This window comes from Crinia signifera, chromosome 5 (assembly GCF_055691185.1).
Source record: "Crinia signifera chromosome 5, ASM5569118v1, whole genome shotgun sequence".
Taxonomy (NCBI): domain Eukaryota; kingdom Metazoa; phylum Chordata; class Amphibia; order Anura; family Myobatrachidae; genus Crinia; species Crinia signifera.
In genome coordinates, this window is record NC_139221.1 from 282,182,262 (window position 1) to 282,203,241 (window position 20,980).

Genomic DNA, 20,980 nt, shown 5'->3' on the forward strand with positions numbered 1-20,980 from the left:
TATGCAACTACCTCCCCTTCACTTGCCGTTTCCACCTCGCTGGTTCCATTCGTCGAGGTGGAAACAACGAGTGTGGCCATTAAAATGGCAGGGCCCACCACAAAATGCAGCAGACTCACTGAATTTACAGTGAACCTCCCCGTTAGGGGGATTTCTCCCTAACACTGAATAAGGCAAGGGGGTTTGACGGCGACGATGGCTTTTCCTGGCCGAAAATAAGCCATCTTTGCCGTAGAAACCCCCCTCGCACCGGTATTGAATACTTCCTTTTGACTGTCGACCATTCGACCTAATAACTAATAATAACCTAATAATAATGTCAACCTAATAACTGTCGACCATTCGACCGCATACCGATTTGAATCCTTAGAATGTTACGGACTTACTCTGTATGAGGTTAACTTGGATGTGATGGGTAATCCGGTAATTTTGGCCAAGAAACTCTATTTAATGGCAAAGTTTATTGCAAAATGTATTATAGGTAGAATTCGTAATGATTGAATAGTGCACCTGCATTCTCTTTGTGTGTGGCACCACAAATCTCAGTAGTTAGGTTGTGCAGTCTATATCCTAGATTGTGTGTTTATGAACAATGGATTGTGTTGTTCCTACAATCTGCTAGTAACATTCACAGCAATCCCCAGCACACACAGAAGGGAGAGCTGGTATCAGCAGAACTTTTTGGCTGCTCATAGGATAGACTGGTTAATGTTTCATTTGGCTTCTGCCTCACAAGCAGGACTAACTGACCAATAAGCATCTGGGGTGTGTCGTATGGACCAATTCTCGCTTATTATCTACTTACAGGAAGTGTAGTATTAGGCTCTACACCAAAATGTTAACATTCTCATACTAGTACAACTCCCCTCTGTGATAGTGGGCTGAGTGTGATCTGCTAGGAAAGAAAAGCAGAGCTCTGTGTGATTTGTCCAAATAACCATTGATGGTGCCATCATTGCATTAACGTCGATGACATTAAAGCCTTTGAGTGCATCACTGCTGTGGGGCACATCAGGCCAAACAGGTATCAGGTATCCCAAAGCAGGCTGCTATATTATGAGCAGTATTACCAACAACAAAACTAGAGAGTGCATCTCCGGATCTCCTGCTTGGCCACACAGCTGCATATAGGATGCAACCAGCAACTGGAAGTGGTATGGAATAATTAAATACCAGGTCACAATACCATAAAAAAAAGTCTGTTTGCTCCCCATGAGAACAGCTTGGAGCGTGTTTTACTATCTATCAAATCCTAAGCAATAAATTATTTCTATCTATAGAACTGTGTCTTATAAGTCTCTTAAAATGGAGATATTCCCAAGACCAAGCCTCAAAAGCCGCATATACCTTATAGTAATTCACAAAAAAAAGGGACAGTTACATTGAATGAATTTACAGCAAACCAAGTCTATTTGTGTAATATCGCTTTTTTAAAGATCTTATATATTTTTTCTATTTTGTTTGTATGTATATTTTATTTGAGATGGTAGATCTGAAAGAAAAACGGGATTTTTGTAAGAACTTACCATTAAAACCCCTTTCTCTGAGTCCATCCTGGTGACACAGCTAACCTTGGGATGTAGGAGGGTCCGCAGGAGCCAAGGCACCTATGCTGAAAGTCTTTGGGAGCAGGCTCCTCCCTTCTGCATCCCATGATGCTTCAGTTCAACTTCTAAAGCACACTAGGATACATAACTCAGTACAATGCCTGAACATCTTATATGCACAATCATATAACCATAACATGACCACACATGAACGGTATACTTACTGAGCGTAAGGGAGGGATCGCTGTGTCACCAGGATGGACTCAGAGAGAGAAAGGGGTTCGAACGGTAAGTTCTTACAAAAATCCCCTTTTATTTCAGATATACCTTCTCAAATAAAATATACAAACAAAAAAGAAAAAAATATATCCCCTTTTCTCTTTCGTCCATTCTGGTGACACAGCTAACCATGGGAAGTTCACCAGCCGGTCCTTTGGGAGGGTACGCTCAGGCTTACAGTTCTCATCACTGCTTGCCCAAATGAAGCGTCCTCCGACGCAAACTCATGGAACCTGTAAAATTAGGTAATGGTATGAACAGAGGACCAAGTGGCAGCCCTGCACAACTGCTCCGCTGTAGCCCCATGGCGCACAGCCCAAGAGGAAGCAACTGACCTGGTGGTATGGGCATTTATCCGTGAAGGAACAGGTCTACCTACCTTGGTGTAGGCAAAGGCAATCACTGACCTTAACCATCTAGCAATGGTCTGCTTAAAAACAGGCCACCCTCTCTTATGCACATCAAACAATACCAAAAGCAAATCAGTGTTGCGGATGTCCTCTACCCTTTCCACGTATATTCGCAAGGCGTGAACTACGTCCAATTTCTTTAATTTGTCCCTATTTTTTTGCCCCATCAGGCGGGGAAGTACAATCTCCTGGTTTAAATGAAACAAAGAAACTACCTTAGGTAGAAATTTAGGAACTGTTCGAAGCACAGCCCTACCTTCATGAAAAATTAAATATGGAGACTTGCAAGAAAAGGCTCCCAACTCAGATACAGGCCTAGCTGAAGCAATGGCTAACAGAAAAGTCAGTTTCCAAGAAACAACTTTAAGGTCAGCCAACCTTAACGGTTCAAAAGGAGGATTCTGTAATACTGACAGAACCAAAGACAAATACCAAGGCACAACAGGCTGCCTATACGGAGGTTTAAGTCTGGCGACGCCCTATAAAAAGGTCTGAACCTCAGGTAACAGGGCTATACCCTTTCCTGAAAGAAAATAGACAATGCCGACAGTTGCACCTTTAAAGACTGCAATCCAAGCCCGGCTGAAAATCCATCCTGAAGGAATTCCAATAGTCTTAGACACCTTGAAACTAGAAGTGTGTACCCTCTGACCTTCACACCACCTGATATAAATTTTCCAGACCCGATGGTAATTTGCAGCAGACACCGGGCTTGCGTTCCCTTAGCATAGTCTGGATAATTGCATCTGGAAACCCCTTTTTCTTCAATAGGGAGGTTTTTTATAAGCCAGGCTGTGAAATTGAGACAAGCTAGGTCCAGGTGTAGAAATGGTCCTTGTCTCAGTAAATCCTGCTGTAGAGGAAGATGCCAAGAGTCCATCGACAATCTCAGTATGTCGGAATACCAGGACCTCCTGGGCCAGTCCGGTGCAATCAGAATGGCTTGCACCTCTTGAGACTTCACTCTCTTTAGCACCTGCGGGATCACTGGAAACGGGGGAAACACATAAACCAGGCTGAAATGCCACGGAACCATCATGACATCTACCGCCCAAGCAGTCGAGCAATTCACAATCTCCTGGAATACCTCCTGGTGAAGTGTCCATTCTCAGCACAGCCAACAGAACAGGAATATTGATCTCTTCCCACCTGAAAATCTGCGAGACTTCCTGCATTGCCATCCTGCTGCGAGTTCTGCCCTGATGATTCAGGTAAGCCACAGCCGTGGCATTGTCCGACTGTACATGTACAGGCGATCCCTTCAGAAGCTCACCTGCCTGCCGAAGGGTATTCCAAACAGCCCAAAGCTCCAATATATTGAACGGCAGCTTGGATTCTTCTCTGGACCAAAGACCCTGCAACCGTAGGTGAAGGGCTACCGCTCCCCAGCCTCTGAGACTGGCATCGGTTGTGACAACTAAACCAATCCCATGAGTGAAGGGAACGCCCCAGCTGCAACGTCTCTGTGTCTGTCCACCAGATTAGGGACTCCCTTGTCTCCTGAGACAGAAACAACCGTTCCTGTTTCATGGTCTTTGCGTTTCCTGACAAACATGAAAGGATGTTCCACTTAAAAATCCTTGAGTGAAACCTGGCAAACTGAAGTGTCTCGAATGTTGTCACCATCTTGCCGAGTAGTTTCACTCCCTGCCAAACCGTAGGGTTTGGAGCTTGTAAAATCATCAACACCAGCTGACAGGTGTCCACTGCCTTGGACTCTGGCAGAAACACCCGGTGTAGGTGGGTGTCCAAAATCACCCCCAGAAACTGCAGTCTCTGCGTGGGTGTCAAATGAGACTTGGGAAGGTTTAACACCCACCCCAGGTCTTTTAAAAACGGTGTCGCAATGTTCAGGTGTTCCTGAATTTTTTCTGCTGACTCCACTTTGAACAGTAGATCATCCATGTAAGGGATAATTACTACCCCTCCCAGTCTGAGGACAGCCATCACTTTCGTAAATACCCTCGGGGCCGTAGCCAGACCAAAAGGCAGGGCCTGAAACTGCAGATGAGTCTCCCCTATCGCAAAGCGAAGTAAGGACTGATGTTTCTTGCAGATGGGTATATGTAGATAAGCATCCTGGATATCTACTGATGCTAGAAATTCTCCCGGCTCCATGCTTAATAGCACTGATAGTAGAGATTCCATGCGAAAATGATCCACCCATAGATGCAGATTTAAAGACTTTAAATTTAGAATGGGTCTGAAAGAACCATCTGGTTTGGAGGCCAAGAAAAGAAATGAATAAAATCCTTTCTTCCTTTCCTCCTGAGGTACCAGGACCACTACCCCCTTTTCTCTGAGAGACAATGCTGCCCCCAAGAGGGCTTCCCGCAGGAAAGGAGTAGGGAGAAATCTTCTTGGGGGGGGGGGGAGGACCCCTTTGGAGCCTCACTGTGCATAAACAAGAGAGATGGCACTATGCATGTGATGTCGCTGGCCTGTGATTTCTCAGATGCCCCTGCTCTGCTCACTCAGAGCAAACACATGAGGTGGAACAGTACCTGTGCTGAAAAACATTCAGTCAAGCATCCAGCATCTGATTACGTTTATGCTGTCTCAGATCAAGGCTCCCCAGCTACAAGCGAATTTTTGCAGTGGCTAACTTTTGCTCTGGTCCCGAGATGCCTGCGTTTCCCTAGCCACTCCCTGGTACCTCCCCCAAATGCTGACTACCTGTCACTCCCATAAACCCTACGTGCCTCTGCTATCCTTAATCAATTGCAGCATGTATGAAACTCCTTTGGGGCATTCAGTGTCTAATACCCCTTTCACACAGAAAACAGTTCCACCCGGGAATTTCATGAAATACACATGTCCTTTTTCTGTGTGAAAGGGTCAATCCGTATCTTCAACTCCAGATCTTCGACCCTGCAAATGACCAGGGTGGGAGACCCGGAGTTTAGGATCCGGGTTGACCCTTTCACAAAAGCGAAAACCCTGTGTAATTGAGCAAACTCCCGGGTCTAAATTTTAGACCTGGAGATTTCCTCTTCTGTGTGAAGGGGGTCTGACAGCACGCGGCCAAATAACCTGGCGCTTCAAATGCCAGGTTATTAGGCCGCAACTGTCTGAAAGAGTTATGAGATATACAAATCTCTCTGCTGCGTACATTGCCATCCCTGAATCATGCCCAATACTATATGCCCCATGTAAGAAACATACTAAATTCTTGTAACGATTAAATAGAGTGAATACAATTCAGTCTTCTTTCAAATTCATTTTTGTAGGGCTGAAAGGATATTTCAAGTGCATTAGAACCACCAAAAGCCACACTGCAAGTTTAGATAAACACAAATGGGTGTGGACCTATCAGTAAGACTGGGATTTTTGTTTTCTATCTGTTCTCAAACCTGACCTCAAAGTGGGTCCCGACCTTCTCAGCATGGGGTTGCGACTCGGAGTCGACTCCATGTTGCTGACCATCAGGCTGATGACTTTTCTAATCTCAGGTCAGTGATTCAAGGAGTTTGAAAAACCTGTTGAATTGTCTGTTATATTAGACTCCTCCCATCATTTGGTTCCTCCACAATGCTGCCATGTAGGTGCTGTCTGCTGACTACACATGTGATGTGATGGGTTATGGTATATTAGACTCCTTCCATCACTCTGTGCCTCCACAATGCTGCCATGTATGTGCTGTCTGCTGATTACACATGTGATGTGATGGGTTATGGTATATTAGACTCCTCCCATCACTATGTGCCTCCACAATGCTGCCATGTATGTGCTGTCTGCTGAATACACATGTGATGTGATGGGTTATGGTAAATTAGACTCCTCCCATCACTCTGTGCCTCCACAATGCTGCCATGTATGTGCTGTCTGCTGACTACACATGTGATGTGATGGGTTATGGTATATTAGACTCCTCCCATCACTCTGTGCCTCCACAATGCTGCCATGTATGTGCTGTCTGCTGACTACATATGTGATGTGATGGCCTTCTGCAGTAACTTGCTGGGGTCCTGTAATTATATTTATTGTCTGATGGGGTCCCAGAGCAAAATAGTTTGAGGACCCCTGCTCTAGGAAACGGCATGATAACTCTAAAAACACATAAGGGTTTATTTACTAAGATGGGAGTTCTATCGCAGAAGTTGTTATGGGCAACCAATCAGATTCTATTATTTTCTTGAAGGTGCTAAATAAATAAGAAGTATATTCTAAATGGTTGCTATGGGCAACATCCCATCTTTATTAGAACTCCAATTTAAGTAAATTGACCCCACTGAGTTGAAGTTGGTGAAGAAGCACTATGGCTGTAGTAATTCTGGTGGATTAGAGAGAATATTTACCAGTAGGGTTATCATGTTGACCTACATTACTATAGATTATTAAATAGAAAGTATACTAATATGCTTAAAACATAAGAAGGAACAGTTTTAGGACTATGGCCAGTATCCTATTACATGCACAGTAAAAAAAAAAAATATATATTTTTTTTAAGTGCCTTTTTGGTACTTGTTTCCTAGCACGGCCACAAATCTTGGCCATCGGGGGTAATTTTAGTGGCCTGCGACGCGACCGACGCGATGCCCCCGATTTTTCCATTGAAAACAGTGAAAAATCGGGTCGGTCGCGTCGTGTGCACCTAAAAATGCTTAAATGGTCCAGACGCGATGCCCCTGATTTCCCCATAGGGAACAATGTTAAATGCCTCAATTTACCCGCGATGACCCCGATTTCCCATAGGAAACAATGTTAAATGGATCAATTTACCCAAATCAGCATAGGGAAGAATGGTAAATGGGCCAGAAACCCCCAAAAAACCCACAGAGCAGTGGAATGTCCCCCCAAAAGTAGTTGACGCCACCCCGCGATCAACGTGAACCCGAAGCGTGGCGAGCGCAGCGAGCCCGCGAGGGGCGGCGGTACGCGTCCTCCGACCTTTTCATGCCCTACTATCCACTAGGGCGTGGAGTGAGAATAGAATAGTGTGGCGAGCGCAGCGAGCCACCGAGCCCGAAGCGTGGCGAGCCCCGCGAGGGGACAAGGATACCTTCACAGGTAAACGCGTCCCTTAGCGGCCTTCACAGGTATCCGCGTCCGCTCGCCACGCTTCGGGCTCGGTGGCACGCTGCGCTCGCCACACTATTCTATTCTCACTCCACGCCCTAGTGGATAGTAGGGCATGAAAAGGTCGGAGGACGCGTACCGCTGCGCTCGCCACGCTTCGGGTTCACGTTGATCGCGGGGTGGCGTATAGTACTTTTGGGAGGACATTTTTATGTTCAGGGGTGTTTTTGGACCATTTACCATTGTTCCCTATGATAATTTGGGTAAATTGATCCATTTCACATTGTTTCCTATGGAAAATCGGGGTGATCGCGGGTAAATTGAGGCATTTAACATTGTTCTCTATGGGGAAATCGCGGGCATCGCGTCTGGCCCATCGCACCCGATTTTTTTAGCGGCCGCGATGGCCCAGATTTTACCCCCGATGACCGCGATTCTGATCGTTGTGGCCGTGCTAGGAAACAAGTACCGCCTTTTTTATTAATATCAGGCTACCCAATTATAGCCCATCTTTACTTTCATGTATTATCACCGAAAAATGTTTCCTAGGGCTGTTTACAGGGTTCTGCTTGACCTGCCTCACATAATCCCTGATAAATGCCATTTGATGGGGCTTATTGGATAACTCATGGGGAATTCCTAAACTGCGGTAATTTACCACAGCTAATTGGATACCGGTTATTATGTTTCAGCGGCATCCACAAAAACTGACGGACTGAAATGCCATATTAGTTACAAAAAAAAAGAATCTCAATGTCACTGACAGTGGCGCTTTAGAGATAATAATAAATATTTACTCCCCTGTATGAGTCTTTGTGGGGTCCTTTTTCCTCCACTAATGGGATCAAGATGATCAATGAAATAACGGCATATCTGTGAGGTTCTTTTCTCCAATGTTGGGGTCGTTCAATCGAGTATATGTAAAAAACAAATATACAAATATCTTCGTGTAATACTGTTTAAACAAAATTTCCTTGGGAATAAGGAATATATATTCCACCAGTCAGGATATGTTACGGAGGATGCCCTCCTATATTAATTACTCACAGAGTGTCAATATAAAGATAGCATATCTGGGGGGGTCTTTTATTTCCTCCACTCCACTTCTTTAATTGTGGTCACTTTTGGGATAAAAGTGCTCCTAGGAAAGTAGATGCCGTAGTCACCACTTTATATAACAAATATCTTTATTGATTAAAAAATGCTGGTACAATTATAGTAAAAAGAGGTGGTGGGTGTACTTAGCTTTTGAAAGGTTAGGTCAGGTGAATTTCCAGCAGATGGAATTTAGGAAATGATCGGGGCCCCGATGTCCTTTCCGTCCCAATCAAAAGTAGTTCCCACCACAGCACAGGTCATTGAAGAGTCCCCACCAACGCGTTTCGATCTGTTATAGATCTTTAAAGATAAAGATCTATAACAGATCGAAACGCGTTGGTGGGGACTCTTCAATGACCTGTGCTGTGGTGGGAACTACTTTTGATTGGGACGGAAAGGACATCGGGGCCCCGATCATTTCCTAAATTCCATCTGCTGGAAATTCACCTGACCTAACCTTTCAAAAGCTAAGTACACCCACCACCTCTTTTTACTATAATTGTACCAGCATTTTTTAATCAATAAAGATATTTGTTATATAAAGTGGTGACTACGGCATCTACTTTCCTAGGAGCACTTTTATCCCAAAAGTGACCACAATTAAAGAAGTGGAGTGGAGGAAATAAAAGACCCCCCCAGATATGCTATCTTTACATTGACACTCTGTGAGTAATTAATATAGGAGGGCATCCTCCGTAACATATCCTGACTGGTGGAATATATATTCCTTATTCCCAAGGAAATTTTGTTTAAACAGTATTACACGAAGATATTTGTATATTTGTTTTTTACATATACTCGATTGAACGACCCCAACATTGGAGAAAAGAACCTCACAGATATGCCGTTATTTCATTGATCATCTTGATCCCATTAGTGGAGGAAAAAGGACCCCACAAAGACTCATACAGGGGAGTAAATATTTATTATTATCTCTAAAGCGCCACTGTCAGTGACATTGAGATTCTTTTTTTTTGTAACTACGTGTACCTTTCTGGAGGTGTGGTGACACCTCTTGAATCTCTCTTTGACAATAGGCTGCTATTTCTAGCGCAGATATATATATCCTATCTTTCTTCCTGAAATGCCATATTATTTTAGAACATATGCAAGCTGAGCCACACACACAGAAAATTTAAGTTGGCATTGAACCAGAAAAAGATTGTCCTTTTGACCAAAGACACCTCTAAGGATGAAACTAGAGTAAAAAGTAACTTGATTTAGGAGATGGCCTGGTGACTTTAGTTCCGTTCGGTCTATAGTGGGAATTCAGTTGTTTTGTGAGTGCCCATCAGAGCAATTCAATTTCACCCCCCCCCCCTCCCAATATGGAATGAGCACCATGTGTGTGTGCGCCCATTAATACCAGGTGTAGCGATGTAAAGTGCCTAAAACCAAGTACTGCTTCGAGCGACCAAAGTGGCAACTTATACATTCATCATCATAGGAGGCTGCAAACTAAAATAGGTCTTCCCTGTGGCTATCTGTTCCCAAACAAAGCCAAAATGGAATTATTCCATTGGGCACCTTCTAGTGTCAAACATGGGGGGGGGGGGGGACAACTGAACACACCCTTGAAACAAAAACCATGTAAATATGTCAAAGCTCCTCCTTTTTTCTGTTCCAGATACCATATAGATATTAACATACAAGGCCTTAATGAGGCTGTCATCCAATCAACAGCAGGAAACCACAAGTTGGCAATATTTGGTCCAGCGCAGTGCTCTACAATAACCACAGAGTGATCAATATGATACAAACAATGTTGAGTCTACTAGATTCAAATAAAAAAAATACTTGTGACAACATTGTTTTTAATGTTTTCAATGTTTTCACCGGTTTATAACATTTTTCTGTCTTACAGTATTTTCCCCAATCGGGTGTTGTTAGCATTGTTTCTTTTTCCTGTTACCACTGTTTGTTACTTATGACAGAGCCTTGTCATGGTTTCTGATTTTGTTTGTTCACCTTTGGTCTGTAAATCAAGAAAAATGAATTGCACTAAAAAACACTTGTCAGGGCAGATTGAACAGATGTTGTCATAGGTGATGGGGCCACAAGCTTGCCTTGGGAGGGCCACACCCAGACAAAAGTGCTTGAAGTTTGGCAACCCTGATCTAGAGAAAAAATAATCTTTCATCTCAGTGGGCCTGATAGTAGCAGCACCGCGATCCGCCCAGATTTACACCAGCCCTATTCTGGGTTCAAAACATCGGTCTGAAATTGCTGGAACTCTGCATACAGTTTACAGCCCCAATACATTTATGGGATTTGGGTCGATTTCACATGATTCCGATGGATTGGGATGAGAAATCGTCCCAAATCTCATGTGTTTGACATCGAATCCGATCCGATATGCGGTCCTGTGCGCATTGGATCTGAGTCAGAGGTCAAACGCCTGCACATCCCACCTCTGACTTGGACCCCCTCCTAGTGGAAGGGAACTGGGATGTACACAATCTTTCTGCCTGGGAATGCCCCGGGCGGCTCCAGTGGGATCAGATGGCCATACACTGCTGCGACTTCATGCAGTAGTGTATGGCTTCCCTTACCTCTGAATAGGTGAAATTCTGTCTGCAAGCCCAGGGCAATGTTATGCTAAATGTGACCTCCCTGTTAGAGATGAACCTTAATTCTGTGCACTCCCAGTTAGAGATGCACCAAATCTTTGATTTGCAGAGATGCTAAAATAGTACCTGTGTGTGCACTGGGTGAAATTTGGGTACTCACTTCTACACTGCTGTTCAAATGACTTCTATTGTATGCAATCACTCTCAATACAATTTAATACATCACATTGAAAGGAAAGAACCAAAAATCATGACATACCGATGTTAAACATACCTCCAACACTTGTAATTGTGACTGGAACACCCTGAACCTGGACTCCGCCTCCAAGGTTTGCAACACTTACAGTCTGCAGGTTGGGCACAGATGTAAAGTGGGCAGCATTGAGAGTAATTGGAGTGCCAGCAACCGTAACTGGTGCAAGCTGAGCGATTGTTGTACCACTGCTTGTGGACACTGGCGTTAGGGTCAACTGTTGTCCCAAGCCAGCATTCTGGACCTGTAAGTTCTGAAGGCTTTGAATATTTTGAACTTGAACAGTCTGCCAGCTGATTTGACCAGAGGGGGTTAATGTTGGAGCCCTTATGAGAACTTGGGTTGGGCTTAATGCTTGAAGCTGAACATTTTGCAGCTGTTGCTGCTGAAGGGTTTGTATGGTCTGTCCTGACTGAAGTTGAAAAGACTGCTGTGGTATGGCTTGTATGATCTGCTGCTGTGGTTGTTGGATCTGGATCTGCTGTAGGACTGGCTGTCCCACAATTTGCACCTGCTGTAAGGAATTGGTCTGGTCAGACACACTCTGAAGTCCATTTGTCTGAAGCTGACTGCTGCTCTGAGATTCAGCATCTGCGACAGAGGATGGCGATTCTTCGGTGGCGCGCTCATTGCTGGATGTTGTGTTTGTGAACTGGCCTGTTTCAGCTGTGCTTACAAGTGTATCGCTGCTGGTTAGAGTAGTAGACACAGTGGTTGTACAGGTGGAAGAAGAGGAGGAGGAGGGAGATTCAGGCAAGTTACTGACAGAGGAAGTTGTGATGGGAGTGGATACCAGCTGATTTCCATTGGTAACTCCGCCATCTGTCTGCTGAACAATCTGTGCTGAACTCCCTCCAGCAGCCATACTGTTTATCACAGGCAGAGCTAGAGTTACTCCTCCTATGTTTATAGGTAAGGTTGTCACCATTTGAGGACCACCACCGATGGTCTGCAGCTGTAACGGTATAGAGACTCCAGGTCGAATTTGCACTGGAACTGTTTGATTAGCTAAGTTCTGTGCAATAATATTTCCAGATGCTGTTCTGCCGCCAGCAGTGATAATGGCTTGATTATTACCAGCAGGAATAAACTGTATTTGACCTTGCAAATCTTGCAGCGTTGTGGCATTTCCTGGGCTGATCTGAATGTGTTGGCCTTCTACCGTTTGAATCTGAGGGATTACCTGGTACTGTATATTTCCTCCAGGGGTCTGCACCTGGATCACCTGGAACTGCCCTGGGGCCGCAGCTGTAATACTAGCTTTGGTTTTTGTGGGTGACGCGCTATCATTGTTACTGTTGGAAGAAGCAGCTATTGCAATCCCTTGCTGAGATAGGCCGCTTTCCTTTGACACAGGAGGTGCAGCAGCAACTATTTGCCAGGCACTGCCCGCCAGTTGAGTGGTCACCAATTCCAATTGTTGGGGGTGGTTCTGAAGTTGCACCAAGCCTTGGCTGGGATCTATGATTATCTGCTGCTGTCCAGCACCTTGATTTTCCCCAGTTGTTCCTATCTTACTGCAGGTGGCAGCCAGCAAAGCCAAAGGAGAGGGCTGGGAGTCCTAATAAAAAGAAAGAAAGTAGTTGGCTTTAGAATGACTGGGTGTGTTCCCATCTGACAGTGCTAACATTAGATGTCTCACAGGAAGTGGTTGCCCTTTCAGAAAACTCGAAGGTCTCTAGAACGGTTACTGCAGACTTAAATGTGAATTTTACAGGAAGCAGATGCAAAATATGTGCTGATCTATATTTATCTATTAGTTTATGAGCTGTAACAAAGAGTGCATCACAGCGCTGATGTTGACGTTGCATCATTTACCTGCGAACCTGACGATTTGCCCTTTTTTTTGCTTTCAGGTTCATTGCTTTTCCCTCCTTCGCTGGCCATGTCTTCTTCTGTCTGATCTGCAAAGAGAAGTGGACAGCAGCGAACATAATGTCACATCTACATCCACAAGAGTTTTAATGACTAAAACAAACAAGTAACAAATACAACTAAGGGAATCTCATACACACACACACACACACACACATATGTCAATGCCATGTCTGCATGCATGTGATGTGGTATAAGAGCAGGGAAGGAGACCAGGTACTGGGTCCATGGCCATGATCATGTGTGACTGTCCTACAGGAGAAGAACCCACCTCCAAAACTGGTGGCAAGCTTTTTAACCTGTATTTTAGACACCTGCTGTACAGTAAAGACAGGGATGGGGGTGTCACACCCCACATTGGGCTGTGGGATTGGAACCAGGGCAGGAGAGGGGGAGGGGGTGATGATGAGGGCTGGGGGTGTTACGTACCGCTCATGGTGAATTAGTGACAGTACTGATAATCAGGAGGCAGGGAAGCGGCTAGGGGATGGGACAGGGGTGGATAGAAAGGCCGGTCGCTGTGACTGGGGGAGGCTGGAGGCGGGATGGGGGGCCTGGCCCCTTCCCTGTACGAATGGCGGCGGTGGCTGGCTGGAGAAGGGGGCTGTGGCGTAGCAGATCCGTCTCTCCCCGCAGCCCAGGCCCCGGCTGATCCCCCGCCCTGATTGACAGCCCCGGAGAGGGGCGGCCCGGGGCCGGGGCGGGCACCCCATCCTCCTCTCTCCCACCTCCCCATCCATCGCACTACGGGATACAGCGGCTCCATCCAGCCCCTCAACATCTCCCCTCATGTGAGGCCTCCTCCCCGGGACCCTCCTCCTCCTTCCCTCCTCGCCATTGCTGCTCACCAGACGTCCTCCTCCTCCTCCCCGCTTCTGGCCGGGCAGCGGCGGCGGTGTCTCCCTCCCCCGGTGCGCTCGGTGGCGGCTTCCGCCCCCTAGCTGGCAGCTGATCCGGCCTCTCCCGGGGATTATTCCAACCGGCGCCGGGAATACAATATTTATTTTATTATTATTTTCTCCCAGCTGCTGTCTCAGTCCCCTCCCCCGGTTCCTCCTCCTCCTCCCCCGGTCACAGAGAGCTGCAGTAAAGGCCCTCCCTCTCTCCCCACCACCGGGCCATGGAGGGAGGGGGCTGGGGCTGGGGGAGAGACTTAACCGTCTCCTTCCCTTCTCCGCCCTCTCCTGAGTCCTGTCATACAGCACACAGCATCTCCCATTATCATCACCCTGCATATTCTATCTATACGTGTGTGTGTGTGTGTGTGTGTGTGTGTGTGTGTGTGTGTGTGTGTGTGTGTGTGTGTGTGTGTGTGTGTGTGTGTGTGTGTGTGTGTGTGTGTGTGTGTGTGTGTGTGTGTGTGCTGTGTATCTCATATATATACATCACCCTGCATATTCTATCTATACGTGTGTGTGTGTGTGTGTGTGTGTGTGTGTGTGTGTGTGCTGTGTATCTCATATATATATATATATATATATATATATATATATATATATTACACACACACACACACACACACACACACACACACTTTAGTGATTACAGTAGCCTCGGGCAAGCTGTGGCTCTCCAGCTGCTGTAGAACTACATGTCTCAGTATGCAATGTTGACTGGAATGTAATATTTATGTTTCTCGACGCAGTAAATGAAAGTCACATACATCACTAATATTAATAGTAATAAGGGATATGTATATTATAGATGGGACTGATAATTTGTAACACTTATAGGGGACATATAGATAAGAGATCTGACCTATGGATTCTTCGCCCAGGACTTCTTGCGTAAAGAAGCTGAAAGTTCTTATTGCATATTGGGTACAAGATGCAGAAAGTTTTACACTGCATGTAATTTAATGCAATCCCCTAGAATTATATAGTGTCTACATACTAAGCCTTAGAGGGAGTTAAAGAGGGGAATTCAATTGCTGTTGAAGCTGTCATTGGCACAGTGCTTAAAAACATGCAACAGCAGCCCATCTTGTACCCTTCGCTTGGCCTGCCTAATGCACAAAATTGTTTGCTACCCTATGAGGTAAAGAACATTTATGTGTGAGAGCCCACTGCCGTGAAGCAGGTGGGTTCGGATCATTGCTCATTCCTGAAAATGAGGATATGATGCCCCTATTTTTAGGTAGAGATGAGGCTAGGGTCTGGGTGGCCTTGGTAGGTGCCAGGAACTGTACACATGGTGCAATTGGCAGCTGCCAATATCGGTGGCCACGGGGACCCAGCATAAGCCGGCAAGTGACAAATGATGGAGGGGGGAGCACTAAAGCACAATGCAACAGAGGCGGAAGTTTGGAGGCAACGGTGTCATTGGTCCCCGGGCTCCTGCTCCAAAGGGGGGCACCTCTACTCCACCATTCAATTAACTGTTTAAATCAGTTAATTCAAAGCCGGCCTTAGGCATAGGCCAACTAGGCAATTGCCTAGGGCATTTGGAATGCCTAGGGGCATCAGCAGCTTCTGCTGATTAAAATGATATGCAGCATGCCTATATTCTGTGTGTGAGTGAGGCTGTATCTGCATATGAAATAGTGTATTCATGGAAATCACTGTATGCAGGTACAGCCACAGTCGCTCACAGAATATAGGCATGCCGCATATTATTTTAATCATTGGAAACTCCTTGTGTGTGCTGGTCATAACAATGCAAATAAGACGAATTTTCAGCAAAAAAGGCACCCAACGTTAGCAGAACTGGCCAGGAGCTGCATGGCCTATTGAGTCAAGATGTATGAGGAAACATCTGTATCCAAGCAGAGGCAGAGGTCACAGTGTTAGCGGCTGTGCGAGTGCTGTCTGCGGGTGGGTTGGCTGTGCAATAGTGTTCGGCATATGTGTAAGGGGCATTATTTGTGTCAAGTATAAACGCATTATTAATGTGCGACATATGTGTAACAGGCATTATGTGTGTCATGTGTATAAGGGCATTAATAATGTGCAACATATGTGTAAGGGGCATTATGTGTGTCATTATGTGTATGAAGGGCATTAATAAAGGTTGGCATAATGTGTAAGGGGCATTATGGTTATAAGGACATTAATAATGTGTGTCATGTGTAAGCGGCATTACTGTGTGGTATTATCAGGGATGCTGAGAGAAAGGGGTAGGGGGGTACAAATTACCCAGGCCAAAGTCTGATGGAAGGGCCCAGTGGGGGCCCCGGGCCCCCTCCCCTTAAGTCAGCAGCAGCTGAAGCTCTTCTCCTCTGCCCAGCACACACTGCTTTGTGCTGGGTTGCAGTGTGGCCATGGAGGTGCTTAAAATACAATATTTTCTCAGGATTTTTTTCTAAGGGTATAATGTGAATAATGTGAGGAAAAATGTATATAAGGTAAAGTGGTACTACTGTGTGATGTAACGTGAATAAGGGACACCATCGCATGATATAATGTGAATAAAGTTGCACTACTGTGTGACATAATGTGAATTGGGGGTACTATTGTGTGGCCATGCCCCTTCCCAGCAAAAACACACCCCTGTTTGGGCTGTGCACCAAATGTGTGCACTGTTTCTATTTAAAATATTGCGGGTAGGAGCACCAAAATGATGACTGCTATGATGATTGTTGATGGTACTGGGAAAGGGGAGCAGGGTCAGAGGCGGAACTAGTGGCGGTGGTAGGGGGCACCAACCAAAATCTTGCCTAGGGCGTCATTTAGGCTAGGGCCGGCTCTGAGTTAATTGATAACCAGGGCATCTGTACCGATTTTCCCTACTGTCCCTGCACATAACATTTTTATTATAAACAAATGTTAGCAAGTGTGACACCTGGTATTAGAACCCATGACCTATTGGACTAGAAGCCATCACAGTACTGATGAAGCTATAAGATATTTACTCCTGCATAAGAAGCTTGAAAATGGAAACTTCTAGTTGTGAGTCGAGTAGCTTCATATGGTTAGAATCTACAGGATTTTGCAGGAGCAAATAGTTCTATCAGTAAGGTGTCAGCCTATAGTGTGGAAGGTCCTGGGTGTGACTGCAGAAAATTGTGTCGTTTAAAATAAATGGTAATGTACCTAAATGCAGGGTTGCCGACCCTCCCGGAATTCCCGGGAGTCTCCCGAAAATCTGGTCCCCCTCCCGGCCCCCCAGAAGGGTGGGCAACCCTCCTGGAATCTGGGGGACCCCCCTGAGCCCCCTGAATCGCGGCATGTAAATGCCACAATCTGCGGGTCTCAGAGGAGGGGGAGGAGCTAAAATGACACAATCGTGTCATTTTAGCCCGCCCCCTCCATGGAGATCAGTAATTTCTCCTATATCCTGTAATGGGGTCGGGGCTTAATTACGTCACCCCCCCCAACCCCCCCCCCCCCGGGTAAGGAAAGTCTCCTCTCCAGGCTTCTCCCGGAGAGGAGCATTTAAAAGTCGGCAACCCTGCCTAAATGTGATGCAATGGAAGATAGGTGTCAATAATTTTATTTTTACATTTTTATGTATCTATCTGTTTATATGTATATACAGTGTGTGTGTGTCTATATATATATATATATATATATATATATATATATATATATATATATATATGTTGGAGGATGGTGCGGCACTCAGCTATAAGATTATACATACGACAGTACAGTGTTGGCTTGGTGTAATCAACGTTTCAGTGCTCTGCTCTTTAATATTGGTACTATCGTCTGGATACCTTTAATGTTGGCACTACTGTCAGTAGCACTGAAACGTTGATTACACCAAGCCGACACTATACTATCATATGTATAATCTTATAGCTGAGTGCCGCACCATCCTCCAACATATATATATATGTATATATATATATATATATACACACACTGTATATACATATAAACAGATAGATACATAAAAATGTAAAAATAAAATTCTTGTAATCAACGTTTCAGTGCTACTGACAGTAGTGCCAACATTAAAGGTATCCAGATGTACCAACATTAAAGAGCACTGAAACGTTAATTACACCAAGTCGACACTGTACTGTTGTATGTATAATCTTATAACTGAGTGCCACAGCAATGAAGCATGGCCTACAATATAGTACAAATAGACTGTGCATAGTATTTCTACTTGCGATAACGACTGCTCGGTGCCGGGCATTGGTATCAGTCCCCTTATTACTGTGCAATTTTGGCTAACTTGCTATTTGACCTCCCCTCCCCGGGCTGCATAATCACATACCGGCTAGGCCATGGCGATTTTGACTATATAGTCAAAATCTAAAACAAAATGGCACCGTGTGTACACAGCTTTAGCCTCAGTTTACGCAGCCAGGCCAAACCAAGCCCATGGTGAGTGGAGGCAGCATCTATGGATGCTATATGCAAATTGCAAATGCAATGCAGGAGGTGTCTTTCTCATATACACCTCCTGCTGCATTTGCATTTTGGCAGATGGAATTCCGCTTGTGTGCAGCTCTGAATTAGACCCTTATGCCGCAGTTCTGCCGCAGATATCTCCAACATCTGCTGCAGACATGTGTATCCAGCATTAATGCCGCCCATACACGCTGCGATTGCCGGCGGTGCGATGTGTGCTTTGAGGTGCGCGCTCCCGCGGCACCTCATCGCACAGTACAAAAAGTATGTGCTGCACATACTTTTTGTACTTGCTTTTCATCACATCACATCGCATTGCATGCACAAGGCATGCACAAGGCATGCAATGCGATGGATGCTATTTAAGCCCGGAACGCACGCCGGGATCGCAGCGTGTATGGGCAGCTTTAGTTCCATATACAATAGCTGAATAACTGCAAAAGTATAATTTGGCCCCACACCATTGGGTGAGAGAGGTACAAGCAGCTGGTCTGGGCAGCAGTGGCAATGCAATGAGATGAGATCTAGTACAAAAAGTATGCGCAGCACATACTTTTTGTACTAGATCTCATCTCATCTCATTGCATTGCAAAACCTGTGCGATGCAATGAGATGAGATGCGACATTGTATACAATAATTGCACCGTGTATGGGCACCTTTAGTCCTCAGGGGCCCCGTTTCAATACACCTGCTGCACTCTGGTTACCGATATAGTTCAGTGACGTCACCAGCAGTAGTGGCTCCAAAGGTGGGGCTGCAGCACAGTTCAAAATTCAAATGGGGGTCCACACCAACTACCATTCCAAACTGACTCACTGGCAGTTAGTGTTAAGGTGCCCATACACGTACCGATCCCGGCAGGTCCGATGTGTGCTTTGAGGTGCGCGCTCCCACGGCACCTCATCGCAAAGTACAAAAAGTATGTGCTGCACATACTTTTTGTACTAGCTTTTCATCGCATTGCATGCACAATGCATACAATGCGATGCATGCTAGTTAAGCCCAGAATGCACGCCGGGATTGGAGCGTGTATGGGCGGCATTACTCCCATATTTGAATTTTGAACTGTGCTGCAGTCCCTCCTCTGGAGCCGCTACTAGACTCTACATCTCCCGCAGTAGTTTTTTTTTTTTATTGTTTTAGAAGGTAATTTTGGAGTTATAACTTGTGTACAGGGCTTTACTATCCATTGTTGATGGGCAATCGAAAACAGCAAAGTGTTTATAAGCTTACAATAACAACCCAATAGGATAGATTTAAATTCAGACCACCAGAACTTCAGTCACATAACGCACTGCTACAGAATAATATTTCCCACTTGCATGTTAAATAAATATAATTAGTAACTTTAATTGTTATTTGGTAAGGATGAAAATACATGAGCTTGCACCATCGCAGTGTGTATGTGATGCACGTCCCATGCACAATTCCAGGCGTCCTATGCATCTGCCAGGCTGACACATCGGGATGTTTATCAGTGTCCGAGGTTACACGAGGAAAGGGAGGATAGAAAGGAGAACAACTCCCTCTCTCCTACACCCCCTGGAGCAGCCCTACTCCCACTGCTGACAGCGGGCACGCCTCGGCCACCCCTCCCAGCGAGGACATCCTCCACACACCTCTGTCCCGCCTGCCAAAGCCCCTCACGCTGCCCCTGTGCTTTCAGCCAGTTGCAGGAACACTCCTGCGCTGCGCCAGAGGATAGAACTACAACTCCCGGCATACACCGTGGCGACACCATTCATCCAGCCAATCCCTGCTAAGATTTATACTGACGTCATCATTCAGCAGGGTACTTTTGTTTTTCTTGACACTCGATGCCTTAACTCATGGGTCCTCAAACTGCGGCCCTCCAGATGTTGTGAAACACCCAAATCTAATCAGATGATATTCTGACATATTGCCTAATTACTAGGGATACCAGCTAATAGTCTCATCACTAAAATACATACTGCTATTATGCCTGCTAATAGTTCCATATCTAACATAAATTGTCCTTATGCTAGCTAATGGACTGTGCATATTCCTTATTATACCAGCTAATAGTCCCATTGTATCAGCAATATCCCTTAATTAGTATTACCAGATAGTAATCACTAGGGCAGGATTTGTTCATCCAAAATAAAATCATAATGTATGTAATGTTATTAAAATGTCTGCTACTGGGGCCAGGTGGCACAGACTCCATGGCCTCCTCAAGAGAATCTGGACCAAGCGGTGGGGATGCTGTTGAATGAGAAATTACCAATTACCACACATTCCGTGCCAAATGTTAAACATCTACTTATGGCCTGGCAAATAATTACCTTCAAGTGTAGAAGCCATCACTTCCGCTGGGGACTCGCTGTCTATAGTGCTCACCCCCCGGATCTCCTCCACTGCTATACAGCACTGGGCCATCTCTTCCAGGGGGGTGAGCTCCAGCTTGGATGGCATGGGGCCAGCCCCAGAGGTGTGGCTGTGTTCCCACCGCTGGGTCTATTTCTTCTTGAGGTTGCCTTTGAAGTCGTGCCACCTGCAATCAAAGTGTACATATTAATACATGTAACTACTCATGTTTGCTGTAGCACCCATTGCAATCTGAAACATAATACAACATGTGACTACTGACACCAAACTTACATT

The 20,980-nt window shown here is 45.4% G+C and overlaps 1 protein-coding gene across 5 annotated transcripts in view; it reads right to left on the reverse strand.

The window, feature by feature from the left end:
• The window catches only part of SP4 (Sp4 transcription factor), a 41,537-nt gene extending 27,270 nt beyond the window's left edge, over positions 1 to 14,267 (reverse strand). For 2 of the 5 annotated variants that reach the window (XR_014475066.1, XM_083189117.1), the window contains exons 1-3: positions 13,481 to 13,858; positions 12,995 to 13,080; positions 11,183 to 12,737 (exon numbers count right to left, since the gene is read on the reverse strand). Coding sequence is in view for 4 of the 5 variants with exons in the window: in XM_083189117.1 (XP_083045243.1) it covers positions 11,183 to 12,737; positions 12,995 to 13,080; positions 13,481 to 13,487 (1,648 nt within the window). In the remaining variant the exon portion in view is untranslated. The other 3 variants (XM_083189119.1, XM_083189118.1, XM_083189120.1) reach the window with 3 other exon arrangements.
• Between the last annotated feature and the right edge of the window lie 6,713 nt (positions 14,268 to 20,980).